This window comes from Emys orbicularis, chromosome 1 (assembly GCF_028017835.1).
Source record: "Emys orbicularis isolate rEmyOrb1 chromosome 1, rEmyOrb1.hap1, whole genome shotgun sequence".
Lineage (NCBI taxonomy): Eukaryota > Metazoa > Chordata > Testudines > Emydidae > Emys > Emys orbicularis.
Window position 1 is genome coordinate 89,677,005 of NC_088683.1, and position 21,804 is coordinate 89,698,808.

Here is a 21,804-nt window from a genome sequence, read left to right on the forward strand (position 1 = left end):
TGATTTTGGCAAAGTGTTCAGAGTGCATAATTATTTTAGAGTAGGTAGCATGGACAGGGAGCCCTGTGAGACAAAGTTCTCCACCCATTACCTTGTTCAGCTCAGTGCTGGTGATTTGTCTGTGTAAACTTCTGAAATAAAGTTTTTCCAGATTTTATTTCTTTGACTCTGTCTCAGTCTTCACAGTTATAGTTAAAAAAAAAAAAAAAAGTCAAAGAGCTAGGATCTGGACAGTTTAGCCTCTAAACTGTCTTCAGGTATGTTCACACAATACCCACTGAATTCAACGGGCATTATGCATGTGTAGAACATCTGTGGAGAAATTGGTCCTTACATCAATCCATTTTCATGTTAATAAATACATGCAATGGGATTTTCATGGGACCATTGTGAGGAGAAGAAATTGTATCACATAATAATTTTATCTTTCAATTTATGAATTCTCTTTTTTCAAGTCCCTGTTCTGGGCTGCATCTGAGCTGTGCTCTGTGCAGCTCAGGGGATAGTGGAAGATGGCTTTATACCATCCTTATGCCCTCCCTTTCCCCAACCCTGTTGTTCACGGAGTTGTTCCCCAGCATAAGTTAGAGCAGCTACTGTAACTTATGCTTGCCTGCCTATGGCCTGTAAGGGACTGTTCTGGCAGTCAGGGGTTGATGGGGCAGAAAAGCACTATGGCAATGCCCTCTTCACCAGGGAGAGGAGTACTTCTTGTGGTTCTGTGGGGAGGGCAGAAACCGTGTGACATAAGCGGTCTTTGCCAGGGGACCACCTACAGGCCAGTTCAGCTGTCTGTATGGATGCTTGGAGCAATTGTAGCAACCATGTTTTACAAATAGACAACAATTCAGTTGTAGATACCTTAACCTCTGGGGAAGTTATATATGATAATGTTTTCCTGTCAAGTTAGTCATTATAACAGTGCAAAATTGGACTTGCTCTACAGACAATATATAACACCGTTACAGTTACTTCCACGTATTTGTGCATCACCAAATCTATCATAATTGAGAGATAAGAAAACAAGGTTACAATCAGAAGTGAAAAGTTAAAATATTTTGTTCCTTAAACATAGTTTCTTGAGTACATTCAAGGTTTGTTTTATCTATGCTTCATCTAGCCTGAGTATATGGAAAAAATAAATTATAAGCAACCTTCTTGCAAGTATTGTTGCTATACTCTTCTCAATCAAACTGGAGACAATATGTTTTATAGTTATCACCTTTGTTTTCATGTACCTTTTGGAAAAACATACTTTAAAAGAGTTGTTAGTCTTCCTGAAGCCAACACTCATACCATACCAATTTAGTTGCATGATTAAGAGAAGGACCAAGTAAATGGAAATGAAAGGTATATTAATCTCAGGTATAAAATATGTAATCCAGTGATTCTCAAACTTTTGCGTTGGTGACCCCTTTCACACAGCAAACCTCTGAGTGCGACCTCCTTTATAAATTAAAAAACACTTTTTTATATTTAACACTATTATAAATGCAGGAGGCAAAGCGTGGTTTGGAGGTGGAGGCTGATGGCTCATGACCCCCCCCAAAATAACCTCATGACCCCCTGATGGCTCATGACCCCCCAGTTTGAGAACCCCTGCTATAATCTTTAACAATAAATAAGAGATAGGAACAGTTTATATTGTTATTTCTTTTCATATTATCTCTTTGATTTATAATGGGACACATCGAAGGGTATTTAAAAGTATGTTCATTGCAGAATTGCTTTTCATGCTACAAATAGATCAACTTACATTAACTAATTCGCTCTCCCAGATTTTTTTCACAAGGTCCATCGATGTATAGCCATTAATCAGAAAGGATTTGGTATAGTCACCCAGTTCAATTGAGTCCAGCCACTCTGCCACAGAGGTGGGGTTGTAGCCATCATTACCAATCTGCTTCATCTGAAATATACAAATGACTAAGGATTACTAGAAATATTATTAAGCACCTTTTATGACAGCAATAAAAATGTTAAATTTTGGGTCAGAGTTATCTTCTTTTGACCAATAGATAGGTAGAATCAGAGGCTAAAATAGGGAAAGAATAAGTTAAAAATTACTTAGACAAGTTAGATGTCTTCAAGTCACCAGGGCCTGATGAAATAAATTCTAGAATACTCAAGGAACTGACTGGTCTGATCCATTAGTGATTATCTTTGAAAAGTAATGGAAGACGGGAGAGATTCCAGAGGACTGGAAAAGGGCAAATATAGTGCCAATCTATAAAAAGGGAAATAAGGACAACTGGGGGATTACAGACCAGTCAGCTTAACTTCAGTACTCAGAAAGATAATGGAGCAAATAATGAAGCAATCAGTTTGCAAACACCTAGAAGATAATAAGGTGATAAGTGAGAGTGGTTCACAGTAAAGCTGTAAGGGCATATTGACTGGGGTCTTGCAGGGATCAGTTCCGGGTCCAGTTCTGTTCAATATCTTCATCAATGACTTAGGCCTGGTCTACACTGAGGGGGGTGTCGATGTAAGATACGCAACTTCAGCTACGGGAATACCATAGCTGAAGTCGACATATCTTATTCCGACTTACCTCCCGTCCTCACGGTGCGGGATCGACGGCCGCGGCTCCCCCGTCGATTCCGCTACTGCCGCTCGCTCCGGTGGAGTTCCAGAATCGACGGGGAGCGCGTTCAGGGATCGATATATCGCGTCTTAACGAGATGCGATATATCGATCCCCGATAAATCGATCGCTACCCGCCGATACGGCGGGTAGTCTGGACGTACCCTTAGATAATGGCATAGAGAGTACACTCAAAAAATTTGAAGACAAGTTGGGAGGGATTGCAAGTGCTTTGGGGGGACAGGATTAAAATTCAAAATGATCTGGACAAACTGGAGAAATGGTCTGAAGTAAATAGGATGAAATTCAATAAGGACAAATGCAAAGTACTGCATTTAGGAAGGAACAATCAGTTGCACACATACAAAATGGGAAACGACTGCCTAGGAAGAAGTACTGCAAAAAGGGATCTGGGGGACATAGTGGATCACAAGCTAAATATGAGTCAACAGTGTAACACTGTTGCAAAAAAAGCAAACATCATTCTGGGATGTATTAGCAGGAGTGTTGTAAGCAAGACACCAGAAGTAATTCTTCCACTCTACTTGCACTGATTAGGCCTCAACTAGAGTATTGTGTCCAGTTCTGGGCGCCACATTTCAGTAAAGATGTTTAGTCTGGAGAAGAGAAGACTGAAGGGTGACATGAAAACAGTTTTCAAGTATATAAAACTATATAAAAGAATCACACTGTTAAACAATAATAGAATACCATTTATTTAAATATTTTTGGATGTTTTCTACATTTTCAAATATATTGATTTCAATTACAACACAGAATACAAAGTGTACAGTGCTCACTTTTTATTCATTTTTTATTACAAATATTTGCACGGTAAAAAACAAAAGAAATAGTATTTTTCAATTCACCTCATACAAGTACTGTAGTGCAATCTCTTTCATGAAAGTTGAACTTACAAAGATAGAATTATGTACAAAAAAATAACTGCATTCAAAAATAAAATAATATAAAATTTTAGAGCCTGCAAGTCCACTCAGTCCTACTTCTTGTTCAGACCATCGCTCAGACAAAAAGTTTGTTTACATTTGCAGGAGATAATGCTGCATGCTTCTTGTTTACAGTGTCACCTGAAAATGAGAACAGGCATTCTCATGGCACCATTGTAGCTGGCGTCACAAGATATTTACATGCCAGGTGCACTAAAGATTCATATGTCCCTTCATTCTTCAACCACCATTCCAGGGGGGACACGTCCATGCTGATGACAGGTTCTGCTCAATAACAATGCTAAGCAGCTTTCTTTTTGGGGGGGTTGGGTCTGCAGTTTCTGCATCAGAGTGTTGCTCTTTTAAGACTTCTGAGAGCATGCTCCACACCTCATGTCTCTCAGATTTTGGAAGGCACTTCAGATTCTTAAACCTTGGGTCGAGTGCTGCAGCTATCTTTAGAAATCTCACATTGTCACCTTCTTTGTGTTTTGTCAAATCTGCAGTGAAAGCGTTCTTAAAATGAACAGCATGTGCTGAGTCATCATCTGAAACTGCTCTAACATGAAATATATGGCAGAATGCTGGTAAAACAGAGCAGGGGACATACAATTCTCCCTCAAGGAGTTCAATCACAAATTTAATTAATGCATTTTTTTAAATTAGTATCATCAGCATGGAAGCATGTCCTCTGGAATGGTGGCCAAAGCATGAAGGGGCATATGAATGTTTAGCATATCTACCATGTAAATACCTTGCAATGCCAGCTACAAAAGTGCCATGCAAATGCCTGTTCTCACTTTCTGGTGACATTGTAAATAAGAAGAGGGAAATATTATCTCCTGTAAATGTAAACAAACTTGTTTGTCTTAGCGATTGGCTGAAGAAGAAGTAGGACTGAGCAGTCTTGTAGGCTCTGAAGTTTTACATTGTTTTGTTTTTGAGTGCAGTTATGTAACAAAAAAATTTCTACATTTGTAAGTTGCACTTTCATGACAAAGAAATTGCACTACAGTACTTGTATGAGGTGAATTGAAAAATACTATTTCTTTTGTTTATCATTTTTACAGTGCAAATATTTATAATCAAAAATAATATACACTTTGATTTCAATTACAACACAGAATATAATATATATGAAAATGTAGGAAAAACATCCAAAATATTTAATAAATTTCAATTGGTATTCTATTGTTTAACAGTGTGATTAAAACTGAGATTAAACCCAATTAATTTTTTTAATCATGATTAATTATTTTGAGTTAATCGTGTGAGTTTTCTGTGATTAATCGACAGCCCTAAGTACTGGATCAAACTGCATATGCAAGAAAAATGAATTACACAACAGCATCAATGTGCAATAATATTATAAGTATCACATCATTAAACAAAAGTGTAACTATTGCTAACTTAGTCATATATTACAGTAGAAAATTTTAAAGAAGATTTAGGAGGTTTAGAAGGCCTTATATTTTGCATAGAATTTATGGTATATTTGAAACTTTAATTCAGTGAGTGCTGGCAGCCAGTCTCCTACTTTTCTCTGCTATACATATTTTTACTTTAAGGGAACAAAACAAGAGTGACAGGAGCATAATGCTTTTGAGCTTAAGTTTTAAGTGAATGACAACGTAATTTAAAAAGCAGAGACTGCTGAACTTAAAATCTTGCCTGAACCAATTGTATTTCTTTACAGTTTATTTGAAATGTAATTTGAATTCAAGGCAGTAGAAAAAATTTAGTTTGCTTTTGAAAGCTGAGTACTGTTCACCGAAATATACAATGCTGTCACTTCAAATACTTGGCAGACACCTAGCACATCATGATCTTGATCTTATTTTGTTGCAGTTTCCTGGAGGAACAGGCAAAACTAGGCACACTGCAGGGGTGGGTGGGGGGTATCTGTCACTCTGTTTTCTGGCTCTTTGTTGCACGTGCTGGATATAAAACTTTATACGATGAATGTGAGATTGTTGTCTTAGATCATAAAACAGGGACTGGCAGGTTTCCCCAGAGCTGGGGACCGCGGAAGCCCTGAGAGCTCTGATTCGGAGGCAGTCCACCTGGAGTGCTTTGCCTGAGTAGGGCACCCAGTGTCCCCATGTAGGGAAGTGGTGTGGTTCCCTGGTGCCCTGGAGAGGGACGAACTCCACCGGACACCAGAGTGGGCGGAGCCAGAGCACTCCAAGCCCGCCCCCCAGAGGGTCAGAGGCCAGACAGGAAGTATAAGAGCCCAACCCTAAAGCTCACTCGAGAGGCAGCCGCTGGAGAGGCCAGATGCCTTCGGCTCAGCTTCCGCTGGGAGACTCCAGCAACCAGCGGCGGACATGGAGACTGGCCTGACCGGCTGACACTCGACGTGGATCAGCGTGTGGGAGAGTTGCCGAGCCTACCCCTCGCCAGCTACCCACAACAGTCGCTGAGCTTACCCCTCGCCAGCTACTCCAAGGATCCAATGGTGATCGACCCCCCTGAGGACACCACCTTGACCCAGGTACCTCCAGAGGGGAAGTAGCCGGGGGACAGCCGACCTGAGTCTGGCTGAAACAGCCGGAACCCATGTCAGTGTGTTGCGGCTGGGATCCCCACTGACACAGCAGCAGGTATTCGGCCGCTGCTAGGGCCCTGGGCTGGGAACGCAGTGGAGTGAGAGGGCCTGCGTTCCCCCTGCCACCCACGCGTGGGTGGCAGTCTCCCTCTCTCCCAGGCCGCTCGGAGCCTGAAGCGTGGGTGTGCTATCTACCTGTGTTTGCTCAGCCCCTGCCTGAGGGCCTGAGCCTTGAACTCATTGCTGCCCCGCCCTGACCCAGGGCCTGGGCCTGTTGACTATATAAACTGCTAACTACTACCTGTGTTTGCTCAGCCCCTGCCCAAGGGCCTGAGCTGTGATTCTTTACTACCCCGTCCTGACCTAGGGCCTGGGCTTGTTAACTGCTAATTGTTACCTGTGTTTGCTCAGCCCCCTGCCTGACAGCTTGAGCCAGGACTAAGGGAGGCGGTGTGGTTCCCCGCTGTCCCAGAGAGGGACGAACCCTGACGAACCCTCTCTACACCCCAGTTTCTGGGGAAGCTTGCCCTGGAGCCAGGTCTCCTAGCACAGATTGGTGGAGAATGACAATTCCAGTTCATGGAGAACTTCAACATTTTGGGAGGTTGTTCTGAATCGGAATGAAACCAGACTTTGAAATCCTCTGTGAAACAGAATTACTGTTCTCTGCCCAGCTCTACTACAGCCATCCATAACTCAGTTTTTACTATAAGGCTGCTCTACATTAAATCTCACTCATTGAAATGAGAGATACAGCCCTTCAGTCACAGAAGTAGAGATAATAAACTAGGTAGCTTATTACTTATTCCATGAACTCTCCAGTCCCCATTTTATGATCTAAAACAACAATTTCACATCGTCATAAACTTTTATATCCAGCACCTGCAACAAAGAGCTAGAGAATACAGCGGCAGACCCTCCGTGCAGCATGCCTAGTTTTGCCAGTTTGGTAGCAGTGCCTGATCTGGACGCGCATGCGCAGTAGCCACCTTGTGGTACTGTTGGCGTTTGCGTGTCCCAACCCCCTCAGTTCCTTCTCTACCGTAAAGCTTATATAGGGAACTCCAGAGTAGAGGGGAGGAGGGTGGGTAGTGGAGCACCCACAGGGACACACATCTCCAAGAACCTCAGTTACTGCACAAGGTGAGTAACCTTCTCTTCTTCTTTGAGTGCTGTCCCTGTGGGTGCTCCACTTTAGGTGACTGTAGAGCAGTACCCCGTTATGGAAGGTTGGGTTCCAGAGTAGGTTGAACAGTTGATGATAATACCATAAGGCCGAGTACTGCATTGCTCTCAGAGCTTTTCATTATTGCATAGTGGTTTGTGAACGTGTGTATTGAAGCCCAAGTGGCAGCCTGGCATATTTCTTTGATTGGGACGCTATGTAGAAAAGCAGTCAAGGTAGAAACGGCTCTCGTTGAATGGGCTCTGATCCCTGTCAGGGGTTCTATCTTTTGTTGCTGATAACATAGGTGGATGCAAGTCGAAATCCATTTGACAGTCTGTTTCAAAATGGCTATGCCTTTCGATCGTTCAGCGGTGGAGATGAAGAGTCTTGGTGACTTACAGAAAGGTTTTGTTCTCTCTAGGTAGAATGCTAGTGCTCTTCTAACATCTACTGTGTGGAGAACAGATTCCTGGGTAGACCCATGTGGCTTTGGGTAGAACGCAGGGAGATGTATAGGTTGATTGATATGGAATGATGAGGGTATCTTTGGTATGAATTTAGGGTGTGGTCACATAGTCACTTTGTCTTTAAAGAATATAGTATAAGGTGGATGAGCCATGAATACCCCGATCTCACCCACTCTACGTGCTGAGGTGATCGCAACTAGGAATTCTACCTTCATTGATAGGTGTAGTAGTGAACAGGTAGCAAGGGGTTTGAAGGGTGCTCTGGTAAGTCCTCTGAGGACTAAGTTTAGGTCCCATGCTGTTGTAGGGTTGCAGACTTCAGGGTACAGGTTCTGAATTCCTGCAAAAAAGCATTTTGTAATTGGATGTGTGAAGGCTATGAAACCGTCAATCTTATGATGGAAGGCGGATATGGCCGCAAGGTTTACCTTGAGTGAACTAATGGACAGCCCTGAGTGTTTCAAGTGTAGCAAGTACTCCAGGATCTCATGGATTGGTGTTGTATGTGCAGATGTGTTTGTCATGACACCACGAAGTGAACCTTTTCCATTTATGCAGGTAAGTAGTGCATGTGGTGATTTTCCTGCTATTTAATAATACATTTTTAACCTCTTCCGAACAGGCTAGTTCGTCTCATTGGAGCCATCGAGGAGCCAGGCCTTCAGGTGGAGGTTTGGTAGATTCGGATGAAAGATTCAACCCTCGTCCTGAGACAGGAGATCCCATTGAATGGGAAATGGTGGGAACGTGTACAGGAGGGGAGCATTCCATTGGATGAGGAAGGCATCTCCTAGGGAGTGTGGTCCTAGTTCTGCTTGCAAGCAAAAGCTTCGGCATTTGCAGTTTTGTACTGTTGCGAACAGGTCGATGTGTGGTAGTCCACACATGCGGAATATGTGTTGTGCTACTTGTTGTTCAGCTCCCATTTGTATTCTTTGGAAAACTGTCTGCTCAACGTGTCTGCCGTCATGTTCTGTTGTCCTGGGAGGTAAGATGCAGCAATAGTAATATTGTGGGTAATGCACCAGTTCCATAGTTTCACAGCTTCTGTGCATAAGGAATGAGAATGCACTCCTCCCTGCCTGTTTATGTAGAACATACAGGCTATGTTGTCTGTCATTATTCATTACCGATTTGTTTTTTTATCATCAGTAGGAAGTGTTTGCATGCATTTCGAATTGCTCGTAGGTCTAGTAGATTGACGTGTAATAATGACTCCTTAGGAGACCATTTCCCTTGGATTTTGTGGTGGTTCAAGTGTGCACCCCATCCTATCAGTGGGGCATCTTTGGTGATTAGGATGGATGCAGGGACTTGTTGGAATTGAACCCAAGTGCACACATTGCTCAGGATTGTCCACCATTGTAGGGACTGTGTGACTTTCGGTGGTAGTGACAGGATTTTGTTTAGGTTGTGTCTGCATGGTATGTATACCGTGCTTAGCCATCCCTGGAGACACTGCATGTGCAGTCATGCGGGTTTGACTATGAAAGTAGAGGCAGCCATGTGTCCTAATAGTTGCAGGCATGTGCGTGCAGAGACCGTCGGACTGCTTATGATCATAGATATGAGAGAGGCCATTGTGAAAAATCTGGACCTTGGTAGGGAAGCTTTTGCTTCTACTGAGTCTATGTAAGCTCCGATGAATTCTAGTTGTTGCACCAGAACTAGTGTCAATTTCTTCTCGTTTATCTGTAGGCAGAGAGTATGGAAGAGCATTATAGTTCTCTGTGTAAAGTTTGTTGCTTCTGTTTGAGTGCAACCCTTTAACAGGCAGTCGTCCAAGCATGGGAATATCATGATTCCCTGTCTGCGTCAGGATGCTGCTACTACTGCCAGGATCTTGGTGAAGACTCTCGGAGCTGTGGATAGTCCGAATGGTAGCACTCTGTATTGGAAGTGGTCTCTGCCTACTGTGAATCAGAGGAATCATCTGTGTGTGGGGTGCATAGTGATGTGAAACTATGCGTCTTGTAGGTCAAGGGCTGAAAAACAGTCCCCTTCTTCCAGTGCTGGGATTATTGACAATTATTGACAATTTTGAATTTGTGGGTATGAACCAATTTGTTGAGTTTCCTGAGATCTAAGATAGGTCTCCATCCTGTTTTTCTTTTGTGTTAGAAAGTAGTGGGAACAGAACCCTTTCCCTCTGTGCTCTGCTGGAACCTGTTCTATGGCACCTAGCTGTACAAGATGGTTTACTTCTTGTCTCAGAAGATGCTCGTGAGAAGGATCCCTGAAAAGGGATGGGGAACGGGGGTCGGTAGGGGGGATAGAGGTTAAAAAGGATGGTATATCCTGATGATATTTCCAGCACCCAATTGTCTATGGTGATGGATGCCCACGCTAGGTAAAATGGTTGAAGTTGGTGGCCCAAAGTTTGGGTATTCGATGTAATTTGCTCTGGAAGTTGTGGGAGGTCGACCCTCGGCCAATCATTGGTTTGGGTTGTCATGGTTCCTGTTATACTGTTGGAATCATATGGAATCATATCATATCATATTTGGGGATGTATATATAACCAAAGTATGGAGTGTGGCACAGGAGTCCTTCATTGAGTGCAGGACATCATCTGTTTTTGATTAAAATAATTTCTCCCCGTCAAACGGGAGATCCTCTACTTTGGTTTGCAGTTCCCGTGGGATTCCTGAGGCTTGCAGCCAGGAGGCTCTCCTCATGACTATGTCAGTACCTATTGTACGGGCTGCTGTGTCTGCTGTATCAAGGGAAGCTTGTAGTGCAGTTCGGGCTACTAGTTGTCCCTCCATCACGATGGCTTGGAACTGCTTCTTCTTTTCCTCTGGAATATTTGGTAGGAACTCGTTGAGTTTTTGGTAGTTGTCGTGGTCATACTTCGCCATTAGGGCGGTATAGTTCACCATGAAGAATTGGAGTGTCGCTGACGAGTATGCTTTTTGGCCAAAAAGATCTAATCTCTTGGCGTCTTTGTCTTGAGGTGTGTTCTTAAATTGGGGCTGTTTACCCGTCTGATTTACGGCACCCACCACCCATGAATTTGGTTCTGGGTGGGAGAATAAAAAGTCCATGCCTTTATTGGGGACTGTAGAGGGACTTAGCCAGGCTTGTCCCTCTCTGGGTCGGTGGGGGACCACAACGCCTTGTTATGTCCTCATGGTTACTGGTGTGGAATCAGTCTGGTAGTGGGAGTCTCTCACAGGGGTGACCAGGGAGATGCCACAAAACAGTTATTCATGCCCAATCATGGGCGGTGAGTGCCAGTGGGCGGTGGCTCAGGCACTCAGGCAGGGCTGAGCAACAGTTATACAATTACCAAGCCCAGGCCCGGAGTGAGGGCGGGGTGGCAAGGAGTCAGTGGCTCAAGCCCTCAACCTGGCTGAGCTCAGCCCCTGCCTAACAACAAGCCCAGACTCTTGGCTCCGAAGGGCCGGGGAGAGGGGGAGACTGCCACCCACAAGTTGGGTGGCAGGGGGGACGCAGGCCCACCCACTCCACTGCGTCCCGGCCCGGGGCCCTAGCAGTGGCAGAAGGCCTGCTGCTGAGTCAGTGGGGGTCCTGTCCGCAACACACTGACATTGGCACTGGCAATGCTGCAGCCAGACTAGGGTTGGCTGCCCCCGGGCTACTTCCACACTCCCCCTCTAGAGGTACCTGGGTCAGAACAATATCCTCAGGGGGGTCAAGCACCATGGGGTCCTCAGGGTAACTGGCGAGGGGTAAGCTTGGCAGCTCCTCTGGGTAACTGGCGAGGGGCGGGCTTGTCAGCTCCTCTGGGTAACTGGCGAGGGGCAGGCTTGACAGCTCCTCCAGGCTCTGGTCAGCATCAGGTGTTGGTCGGGCAGGCCAGTCTTCGGGTCTGCCACTCTTGCCGGGGTCTCCCAGCCAGGAGCTAGGCTGGAGGCATCTGGCCTCTCCAGCAGCTGCGCCCCGAGTGAGCTCTGGCCCCATGCTTTTCTACTTCCTGTCCTGCGCATGACCCTCTGGGAGGTGGGCTCGGAGCTCTCTGGCCCCGCCCACTCTGGTGTTCGGAGGGGCTTGTTCCTCTCCGGGGTGGCAGGGGACCACACTGCCTCGTTACAGCCCCCCTGCCCTCCAAGGCTGGCTCCCGCTCGTCGGGGACAGACTCTACCATACATCCCAGGCCGGACAGAAAGTCCGCATTCACGTGGTTCTTACCCACCCTATGGCGAACAGTAAAAACATTATTATTTTTCATTTTGGCCAGTCACTGGAGTGAGGCATGGTCAGTGACCAACATGAAACAGGCCCCCAAGGAGGTAATAACGCAGGGCGTCACAAGCCCATTTCACTGCAAAGGTCTCCTTCTCTACAACCGCATAGTTTTTCTCCCATGGAAACAATTTCCGGCTAATATACAAGACCGGGTGGTGTTCTCCATCGATCCCCTGGGACAGGACGGCCTCAAGTCCTACCTCCAAGGCGTCTGTCTGGAGGATGAACTCCCGGTCGAAGTCTGGGCTATATAGGACAGGTTTATGGCAGAGACTCTGAGTGTCTGAAAGGCGTCTTCGCACTCCGGGGTCCAACCACATGCCTGGGGTTGTCCTTGGTCAAAAGCCTGGTCAAGGGGGCTGCAATGAACACGAATTGGGGAATAAAGTGCCGATAGTAGCCGGCAAGTCCCAGGAACTGGCGCACTTGGTGCTTCGTGGTGGGCGGCGGGCAGGCTGCCAGAGCCTGAACCTTTCCCACGAGGGGCTTCACTTCTCCTCTCCCTATGGCGTGCCCGAGATATGTGGTCTCTTGCCATCCTATATGTTTGGATTGGCCATCAACCCAGCTGCTCACAGGGACCTCAGGACCGCAGCTACCCGCTCTAGGTGGTCTTCCCAATGGTGGCTGTAAACAACCACATCATCCAGGTATGCTGCAGCATAGTCTCGGTGGGGTTGGAAGATGCGGTTCATCGGCCGTTGAAATGTTGCCAGTGCCCCATGGAGGCCGAAGGGCATCTGAGTAAATTGATACAGGCCCGTTGGGGTGGCAAATGCAGTCTTTGTCCTGGAGGCGGGGTCGAGGGGGATCTGCCAGTACCCTTTGCTCAGATCAAGTGTGGTGAGGAAGCGGGCCTCCTCTAGACAGCCCAGCAGTTCATCTACACGGGGCATCGGATATGCATCGAATTTTGAAATGGTGTTGACGCATCGGAAGTCGATACAGAAGTGCTGTATTCCATCGGGCTTGGGTACCAGCACTACTGGGCTGCGCCTAGTTGGACTGTGAAGGTTCATGGGAATGCCTGCAGGAGGCACTGGGTCTCCTTACATTGCCTCTTGGTAACTGTCTCCCCGAGCTGGGGTCCCGCAGGGTCCTCTGTCAGGGGTAAACAGGGGCCCAGCTCTGGCTCCGGTGGGTAAGGGTTAATTAATAGGCTCTCCTGCTCCCACCAGGGCTTCAGAAGGTTGACATGGTATCGTTGAGTTTTCTTGCGCCAGTCGGGCTGGTTGATCTCAAAGGTGACGTGCCCAACCTTTCGGACCACCTCATAGGGCCCTGGCCAATGGGCCAGTAGTTTTGACTCGCTTGAGGGCAGGAGGAGCAGGACCCGATCGCCGGGTTTGAAGCCGCGGATCTGTGTGTTCCGGTTATAGGCTTGGGCCTGAGCATCCTGCGCGGCCTTCAAGTTTTCCCGAGCTAGGGCTCCTGCCTGAGCGAGGCATTCCTGGAGCTGGAGGACGTACTTCAGGAGGCCCTGGGTTGGTGATGGGGCTTGCTCCCATGTCTTGCACATGTGGTCCAGCAGCCCCCACGGGCGACGTCCATACAATAGCTCAAAGGGAGAAAATTTCTTGGAGGATTGGGGCACCTCACAGACTGCCAGAAGCAAGGGTGGGAGTAGCTGATCCCACCGGCATAGGTCTTCTGGGGGAAACTTGTGCAGCATGTCCTTCAGGATGCGGTTAAACTGTTCAACCAAGCTGTCGGTTTGCGGGTGGTATATGGAGGTGCGCAGCTGCTTAATCCCCAGGAGCTCGCACACCTGCTGCAGCTGCCGGGAGGTGAAGTTGCTGCCCTGGTCAGTGAGGATTTCCCGGTGCAGGCCCATGCGGGTGAAGACCTTCACGAGTTCATTAGCGATGGTTCAGGTGGTGATGCTCCGTAGCGGTACTGCTTCGGGGAAATGGGTGGCATAGTCCACAATGACCAGCATGTACTGAAATCCGGCAATGCTTTTCAGAAGGGGGTCCACCAAGTCCATGGCCACTCGCTCGAATGGCGTTTCTATAATGGGCATGGGGATCAACTGGGCCGTGGGTGTCCGTGGGGGAGCAGCTAGCTGACATTCTGGACAGGAACTGCAATAGTTCCTCACCTCCTGCTGCACACTGGGAGAAGAATTCGGGCGAGGGTCTTTTCATGGCCCAAGTGCCCTGCAGCTGGGATGTCGTGGGCGAGTTTCATTACAGCTCGCCAGTGACATCAAGGTATGAGCAGTTGGGTCTGGAGCTCTCCAGTGCAGGGGTCTTATTCCACCCAATAGACACGGTTGTGGTGCAACTCGAAATGGGGTCACAGCTTTGCCCGGTACAGATTGATCAGGGTCCCATCGACGGCCGTTAGCCGCTCATATGCTTGACTGAGGGTGAGGTCCTCCCTTTGGTCCTGGAAAAAGTCGGTGCTAAGCATGGGTTCGACAGTGGGCCCCAGTGTGGGGTCCTCGGACGCTCCTCCCTGTCATTGGGGTCTGGTTCCTCCCCCTCCTCGGAGCGGGTCTCGGGGCAGCCCCCTTCCAGTGCTGGGGTGACCTCAGGGCCTCTCTCGGAATTTGAGCAAAGGACCTCTGGGAACTCGGGCCAATCACGTCCCAGAATCACCATGTAGGCTAGTCAAGGAGCCAGGCCGACCATCATCAGCTGTGTGACTCCATCCATGGTTAGCCGGACTCGGGCACTGGGGTAGGGCCGTACATCACCGTGGATGCATTGCAGTCGGATCATCCCCAGGTGCGGATCAGCCGGGAGGCCTAAGCTTTCGTGGAAATTCAGAACATGACCGAAGCTGCAGTCCATCTCAGTGCAGTCACGTTGCAGGTGTCCGTATTTCCCGCAGGAGAAACATGGTCCGATCTTTGGACGCCCAGGCCGTCTGGACGCTCCCACTGGGTCCCTTGGGGGGCTTTGATTGGTCCCCCTGACCCCAGGCTCAGGAGGTGCTGGGACTTCTTGAACTGGCACCTTGGCACATCTATACTGGGGCTCCTGGCTCCGTGAAGGGTTCTGCAGTTCAGTCCGGGTGCTCCCCTTCTTCTTTAGGTTAGGGCGCTCGGGCCCTGGTGGGTGGGCTCAAATAGCCAGTCCCCCTGGGGCTTTAGCCACGATTAAATCCTCCATCAGAGTGACGGCAGCGGCCAGCGTCGCAGGCTGATGGCGGAGGAAACAGGCCCTTCCTCGCGGCGGGAGGATGTGGATGAATTGTTCCAGAATAACTTGCTAAGTGAGCTCATCTGGGGTTTGCCTCTCGGGCTGTAGCCACTGCTTGCATGCCTCCCTCAGCTCCTGTGCCACCAACCGGGGTCAGGCGCCCGTAGGTTATGTCAGATTCCGGAACCGCTGCCGGAAGGTTTCCAGGCTGACGTCCAAGGCATCTAGGATCGCTGCCTTTACCCGGGTGTAATCCCATGCCTCCTCCATCGAGAGCCCTCAGTACATGGTTTGGGCGGTCCCGGTCAGATACAGGGCCAGGAGGGTGGCCCATTGGTCTTGGACCCATCCCGCAACTAATGCCACCCTTTCAAAGGTCACGAGGAAGGCCTCGGGGTCATCGCTGGGGCCCATCTTGGTAAGCCAGGTCGGAAGGGCTACACTGGATGGCCCAGCGGCGTCTCCCGGCTGGGGTTCCGCAGGATGGGGGAGCAGAGTCGCCAACTGCTGCAGGCATTGTTGCTGGTGGTCCCGGTTCTGGCAACCCAGCTCCAAAATCAGCTGTTGCTGCTGTGCCCCTAACTGCTGGACCAGCTGCTGCTGCTGTTGAAGCTGGGCTGTCTGCTGCTGCTTGACAGCTCCTCCGGTCAGTGTTAGGCATTGGTCGGGCAGGCCAGTCTTTGGGTCTGCTGCCAGTTGCTGGGGTATCCCAGCCGGGAGCTAGGCCGGAGGCATCTGGTGTCCATGCTTTTCTACTTCCTGTCCTGCCCCTGACCCTCTGGGAGGCAGGCTCGGAGCTCTCTGACCCCGCCCACTCTGGTGTCTGGGGTGGCGGGGGACCATACCACCTCATTATAGGGACATATATTTTCTGTCAGCTCTTTTGCTTGTAGGTGGTATGGTGGCTGGTGTTTGCCATACTGTTTCCGCTGGTTCCATCAGTGCATTGTTCACTGGTAGTACTATTTTCATTGTGGATGCTGGGTGTAGAATCTTTAATAGTTGGTGTTGATTCTCAGTCACCAAGCCCCCAGGAAGGGAGTCTCCAGGCACCTCTTCCCTGGATGGAGCAAGTACCCTTTCCTCCAACAAATGGAGGAAAAGGTAAACATCACCAACGCAGGGAGAACCATTAAAGAGAAAACGGTCTCCAGCGAGATCACTGCCCTTGGTGCTGATGGCCAGCAGGGTGAGCACGTTCAATGCTCTGGGCACCTCCAGCACTGCCAGCACCAGGAGTATGAACAGTAAAGACAAGGAGTTGAGTGTCAGGCATAAGACAGCCTCCTCTTCCACGGCACTGACCACTCCCAGGAAGGACACGGTGCTGATAGCACCGAAAACAACAATGCCACCCCCGATACAGCCTCCTATGGAGCAAGTATCCACAAGACCTAAACTGCCATCATCGGCACCAACCAAAGCCACTCACAAGAGGGCGGCACCGATGCAGGTGCCTGACCATATCTACTCGGCACCAACGACCTCAGCTCCAGACATGCCGCTAACCGCTATACCAGGATCTCCCATTCTCAACACCGACGGCTTCCCGGTGCCATCAGGACCGAAAAAAACAGGACTCGACGTCCATGCCACACTTCTCAAGCGATGAGGAGGACGACATGGAGGAGGGAGTATTCTACTCCAGACACTCCTCCCCTTCCAGTACCGAACCCCAGCCATCCGACACAGGTACCAGGGACCGTCCTCACAGAGACATACCACCATGGCTGGCTAACCCATGGATGTTCCCATGCTTTCCATTTCTGATGCAATGGGCACACTGGGATCCATGGTCGGCATACAGATCACAATTGCAAAGGATTCACACTCCTCATTATATATAAATATATCTTGAAGTTAGCAAAGCTTTGGATACGGTCTCCCACAGTATACTCACCAGTAAGTTAAAAAAGTATCGATTGGATGAATGGACTATAAGGTGGATAGAAAGCTGGTTAGATCATCAGGCTCAATGGGTAGTGATCAACGTCTCGATGTCTAGTTGGCAGGCGGTATCAAGCGGAGTGCCCCGGGGTCTATCCTGGGGCCAGTTTTGGTCAACATCTTCATTAATGATCTGGATGATGGGATAGATTGCACCCTCAGCAAGTTCGCGGATGACACTAAGCTGGGGGGAGAGGTAGACACTCTGGAGAGTAGAGATAGGGTCCAGATTGACCTAGACAAATTGGAGGATTGGGCCAAAAGAAATCTGATGAGGTTCAACAAGAACAAGTGCAGAGTCCTGCATTTAGGACGGAAGAATCCCATGCATTACTACAGGCTGGAGACTGACTGGCTAAGCGGCAGTTCTGCAGAAAAAGACCTGGGGATTACAGTGGATGAGAAGCTGGATATGAGTCAGTGTGCCCTTGTTGCCTAGAAGGCTAACGACATATTGGGCTGCATTAGTAGGAGCACTGCCAGCAGATCGAGGGAAGTGATTATTCCCATCTATTCAGCACAGGTGAAGCCACGTCTGGAGTATTGCATCCAGTTTTGGGCCCGCCACTACAGAAAGGATGTGGACAAATTGGAGAGAGTCCAGGGGAGGGCAACAAAAATGATTAGGGGGTTGGAGCACATGACTTATGAGGAGAGGCGGAGGAACTGCACTTATTTAATCTGCAGAAGAGAAGAGTGACAGGGGATTTGATAGCAACCTTTAATTATCTGAAGGGGGGAGTTCCAAAGAGGATGGACCGAGGCTGTTCTCAGTGGTGGCAGATGACAGAACAAGGAGCAATGGTCTCAAGTTGCAGTGGAGGAGATCTAGGTTGGATATTAGGAAAAACTATTTCACTAGGAGGGTGGTGAAGCACTGGAATGAGTTACCTAGGAAAGTGGTGGAATCTCCATCCTTAGACGTTTTAAGGCCTGGCTTGACAAAGCCCTGGCTGGAATGATTTAGTTGGGGTTGGTCCTGCTTTGAGCAGGGGGTTGGACTAAATGACCTCCTGAGGTCTCTTCCAACCCTAATCTTCTATGATTCAAAGAAAGCAGATACGACCCCCTACAGAGATGGCCATGGGACCCTCTGAGGCACCTGAGGACACAATAGAGGAGTTGGAAGACACTACACAGGAACTCTCACCAGAACATAGCTCCTCTTCATCCCCAAATGAGTCAGTCATGCTCCCCCTGCCCACCCACAGTAGTGGACAACTCAAAACAATTCCAAGAATTGTTTAGAAGGATGGCACAAAGCCAAAACATCACACTCGAAGAGGTGACTGAGAGGAAAGGGTACTTGCTCTATCCAGGGAGGAGGTGCCTGGAGACTCTCTTCCTGTGGGCTTGCTAGTGTCCGATGGAGGAGTAAGGGATTTTTCCGTTAGGATCATTTTTATTCTAAGATCCCTGTCTCGCCTCGCTCTGGCTTTGAGGTTGTTGCAGTGGGTGCATTTCTGGGGAATGTGCACTTCCCCTAAGCAACGGACGCACTATGAGTGGCCGTCTGAGAGGGGCATCGCGTCGTTGCACAAAGTGCATCTTTTGAATCCAGCCAAACCTGGCATTATCTTTTTCTAATTTTCTAGAGGGATAAATAAAGGCGAGGGATCTCTCCGAGTTGTGTGTTTGTTTGTTTTTTGAAGTCTAAATTGTTTTAAACTGAAGCTTAAGACTATTTCTACACTACCTACTAACTATAACTAATTAAACCCTAATTGCTATTTAAATTGTTCTATTTCTCCATTTTAGGTCATTTGAAGACACCGCCGTTGGAGCTCCGCCTGCAGCCAAGAATGGTTGAAAAGTAACTGAAGGGGTTGGGATGCGTGAGTGCCAATAGTACCACAAGGCGGCTACTGCGCACGCACATCCCAACCAGGCACTGCTACCAAAAGTCTCTGATCAGCGGTGCCAGGATGCACCGACACCTAAAGTGGAGCACCCATAGGGACAGCACTCGAAGAAGAAAATGGCACCTCTAATATGCTGAGCTGGGACTAATGAAGGAAAAGTTGAATTAGGGCTAGCAACTAGGCAATGAAACAAGGCATCTATGTTGAGCAGAGCAGCTTGGCTCCCATGTCAGATAGGGCATTTAATGGAGTCACTGTATGTGGGATTTGTCAGAGCATCAAAAACTCACCCTTGGATACTATGCCTTAATGCCAATAAGGTCCTGAAGGTAACTCATGGATGAGTACTCTGATATGGAGAAATGTGTTTCTTTTAATATAATAAAAAAGGTCTAAGCACACCTACCAAACAACTTCATAATATTCCATCAATCCAAATTTTGTGCACTGAGGATATATGGGAATTGAGAGTAGATGCCAATGTTCCAAAACTTCTCCTTAGAGCAGAACACACCAGGCAAGTTCAAGCATGGCTAGTGCTACAACATTTTTTCCTGCACACAATACTAGGGAAGTTTGAAAAGGCACTAGTACTCCAGTACTGTGCTGGGCTATCTGATGTCTAGGGATAGAAGGGCACCACTGCTGTCATATAATATAGCTTCATGATGGAGCACCTCTTATTCATGGTACCTAAGCTCTGACTGCTAGACTCTAAGGTGCTCCTCCTCAAGATACAATGTGAAGCTCCAGCCTACCTAATCACCACGAAGCCAATGCACACCAGAGTCTAGTTACTGGAGAGCCAGGGCAACCCAGTTGCAGTGGTACTGATGTGCTAATATAAAGGCGTCAATGTGCTGAGGCACCTCAGCACCGCGGCACCAAGATGGAGGCTCCAAAGTACTTATGTTCCAAAGCTGAGGTTCCAGTGCAGAGGCATTTCACCTCCATAACGCCTGTGCCCCAAGTTCAAGGCATCTCACTTCTCTGGTGTGGTTGCACAGAGGTGCAACTTACTTCTATGGCTCTAATGAGCGTGAAGCACCTCATCTCTATGGGGCCCTTATAGTTAGATATCTCCTCACTAATACAGTGATGCACCTAGGCAGAGATTCTGGAGTGCTTCTGCTTGGTGCCTATGCACTGAGGCAGATACAAAGGGCACTAAACCTGCCTAACCCTGGCACACAAAGGCAGAGGTGCCAGAGCACCAGAGTATTTTCCTGACTGGTAGTAAAGTGTTCAGCAATCTTCATTGGTATATTGGGTTCTTCTTCACTACCACCAATTCTCTATACTTCAGGACTTAAGTGCTCTTGCACATTTTAATTGTAACATATCCTTCCAGTCAGATAAATGAGATACCCTATAGAGATTCTGGAGTCCACTCATCGATCAGGAGAATGTGCCTTAACAAATTAGGCCAAGTTTGGAGTTATGTCTCCAGGGATCTGGTGGCAGGGGTCTCTGGACTGGAAGTCTATTATCCAAAAAGCACAAAAGAAAACTCACATTCTATGTGGTGAGGCGGAGATGGAGAGAATTTTCCTGCTGATTATTCCCTGAAAAACCTCCCAAGAGTGGAAGACAAAGCCATTGGTCAAAGCTATCACAGGCAGAGTATTTGGAAGAAGCAACTGTTCTGAACTTCTATAGGCAGACAAAGAGCAGTTGCTTCAAACCCCAGACTTCAATAAGAAAAAAAACAACTGAAGCTTCAAAGGAAACTCAAGACAAAAGGTTAAGTACCAGTTGAAAGCTGATTAATTGGAACAACTGAGAAGAGAGAGACCAATACAGAATAAAGAGGACTGCCTGAAGTAAGACAGTGTCCTAGAAAGAGCTGGAGCAGCACTGGGAAAAATCTGGGGCACAACTTCTAACTGCAGTTAGAAAGGCATGACTGAAGATTCTGAAGGGAAATGAGCCAATAGTAGCTGGAATAGGTCACAGGAAAGGGCTCATATCCAACTACAGATGTCCTTGGAGTACAAAAAAATCTGAGAACAAGGGGAGTTCCAACATGTCTTACCCAAGGAAGCTAAGACTCAAAAGTAGGAATCCTGTGTGTATGGTGTCTTTTAAAGAACAGTATTTTCCCCAAAGGCATAGCCAAACACAACATAGGAAATAAAGATTTGATTTAAGAGGCTATGTGACTTATTTGCAATTTTTGTTGTTAGTTTTGGACATATTGTGTGCCTTTTTAAGGGAATTACACATTAAAAAATACAACTGAATTTGATTAGATAGCTATGAACACCATTCCTGTTGTATATAATACAGTAAGCTACAAACAGCGTCTTTGCAGCTAGGAGGTTCTTTTTGTTTGTTTTGTTTTTCATACAATGTGAGTGTGTTTTTTAGCAGTGATGTGAATAGACAGTGGTGAGAAAACTTGTTGTTTTGCTGTTGATGCAAACAGTTTTGAACGTTAATTCCAGATCTACTGTTATGATTCAATGTTTAGTGGCCATTATAAAGCATTTCCATGTGATTGTAGTGGTCATGAAAGGACAGTGGTATAGTAAGGACAGTAGCAGGGCAGGCTTCCCCACACTGCACCACCAACATGCCTCAAACATTGACCTGCAGGGAGCACCTCTAAGAGTAAGAGGACAATTTGACACAGCTGGTCCTTAGCCTCTTGCTGATACTACCAACAAAGACAGCTGTAACCTCTCACCTCACTCTCCATTCTGTCCAAAAGAATGGAGTTAAAAAAAAATCACATGACTATCCTGTTCCTCCAAATGTTCCTTCAAACCCTTTCATTAGCTTCTCATTCTCCATATCAAATGACTTGTCCCAACCATCAAGGATCTGGACAGGTCCATTCTTGCCTAAGGGTAAATTTTTCAAAAGTGCCTAATTAAGGACTTTTCTACGCTGACATTTAGTTTGCAGCAAGCTGG

General features: G+C 47.5%; 1 protein-coding gene across 12 annotated transcripts in view; it reads right to left on the minus strand.

Annotated features, from left to right (window-relative positions):
* ANKS1B (ankyrin repeat and sterile alpha motif domain containing 1B) overlaps positions 1-21,804 on the minus strand; it is a 753,819-nt gene that overhangs the window by 246,736 nt on the left and 485,279 nt on the right. For all 12 annotated transcript variants that reach the window (XM_065423481.1, XM_065423480.1, XM_065423479.1 and 9 more), the window contains one exon: positions 1,757-1,909. In XM_065423481.1, the coding sequence (XP_065279553.1) occupies positions 1,757-1,909 (153 nt within the window). The remainder of the gene's footprint in view (positions 1-1,756; positions 1,910-21,804) is intronic.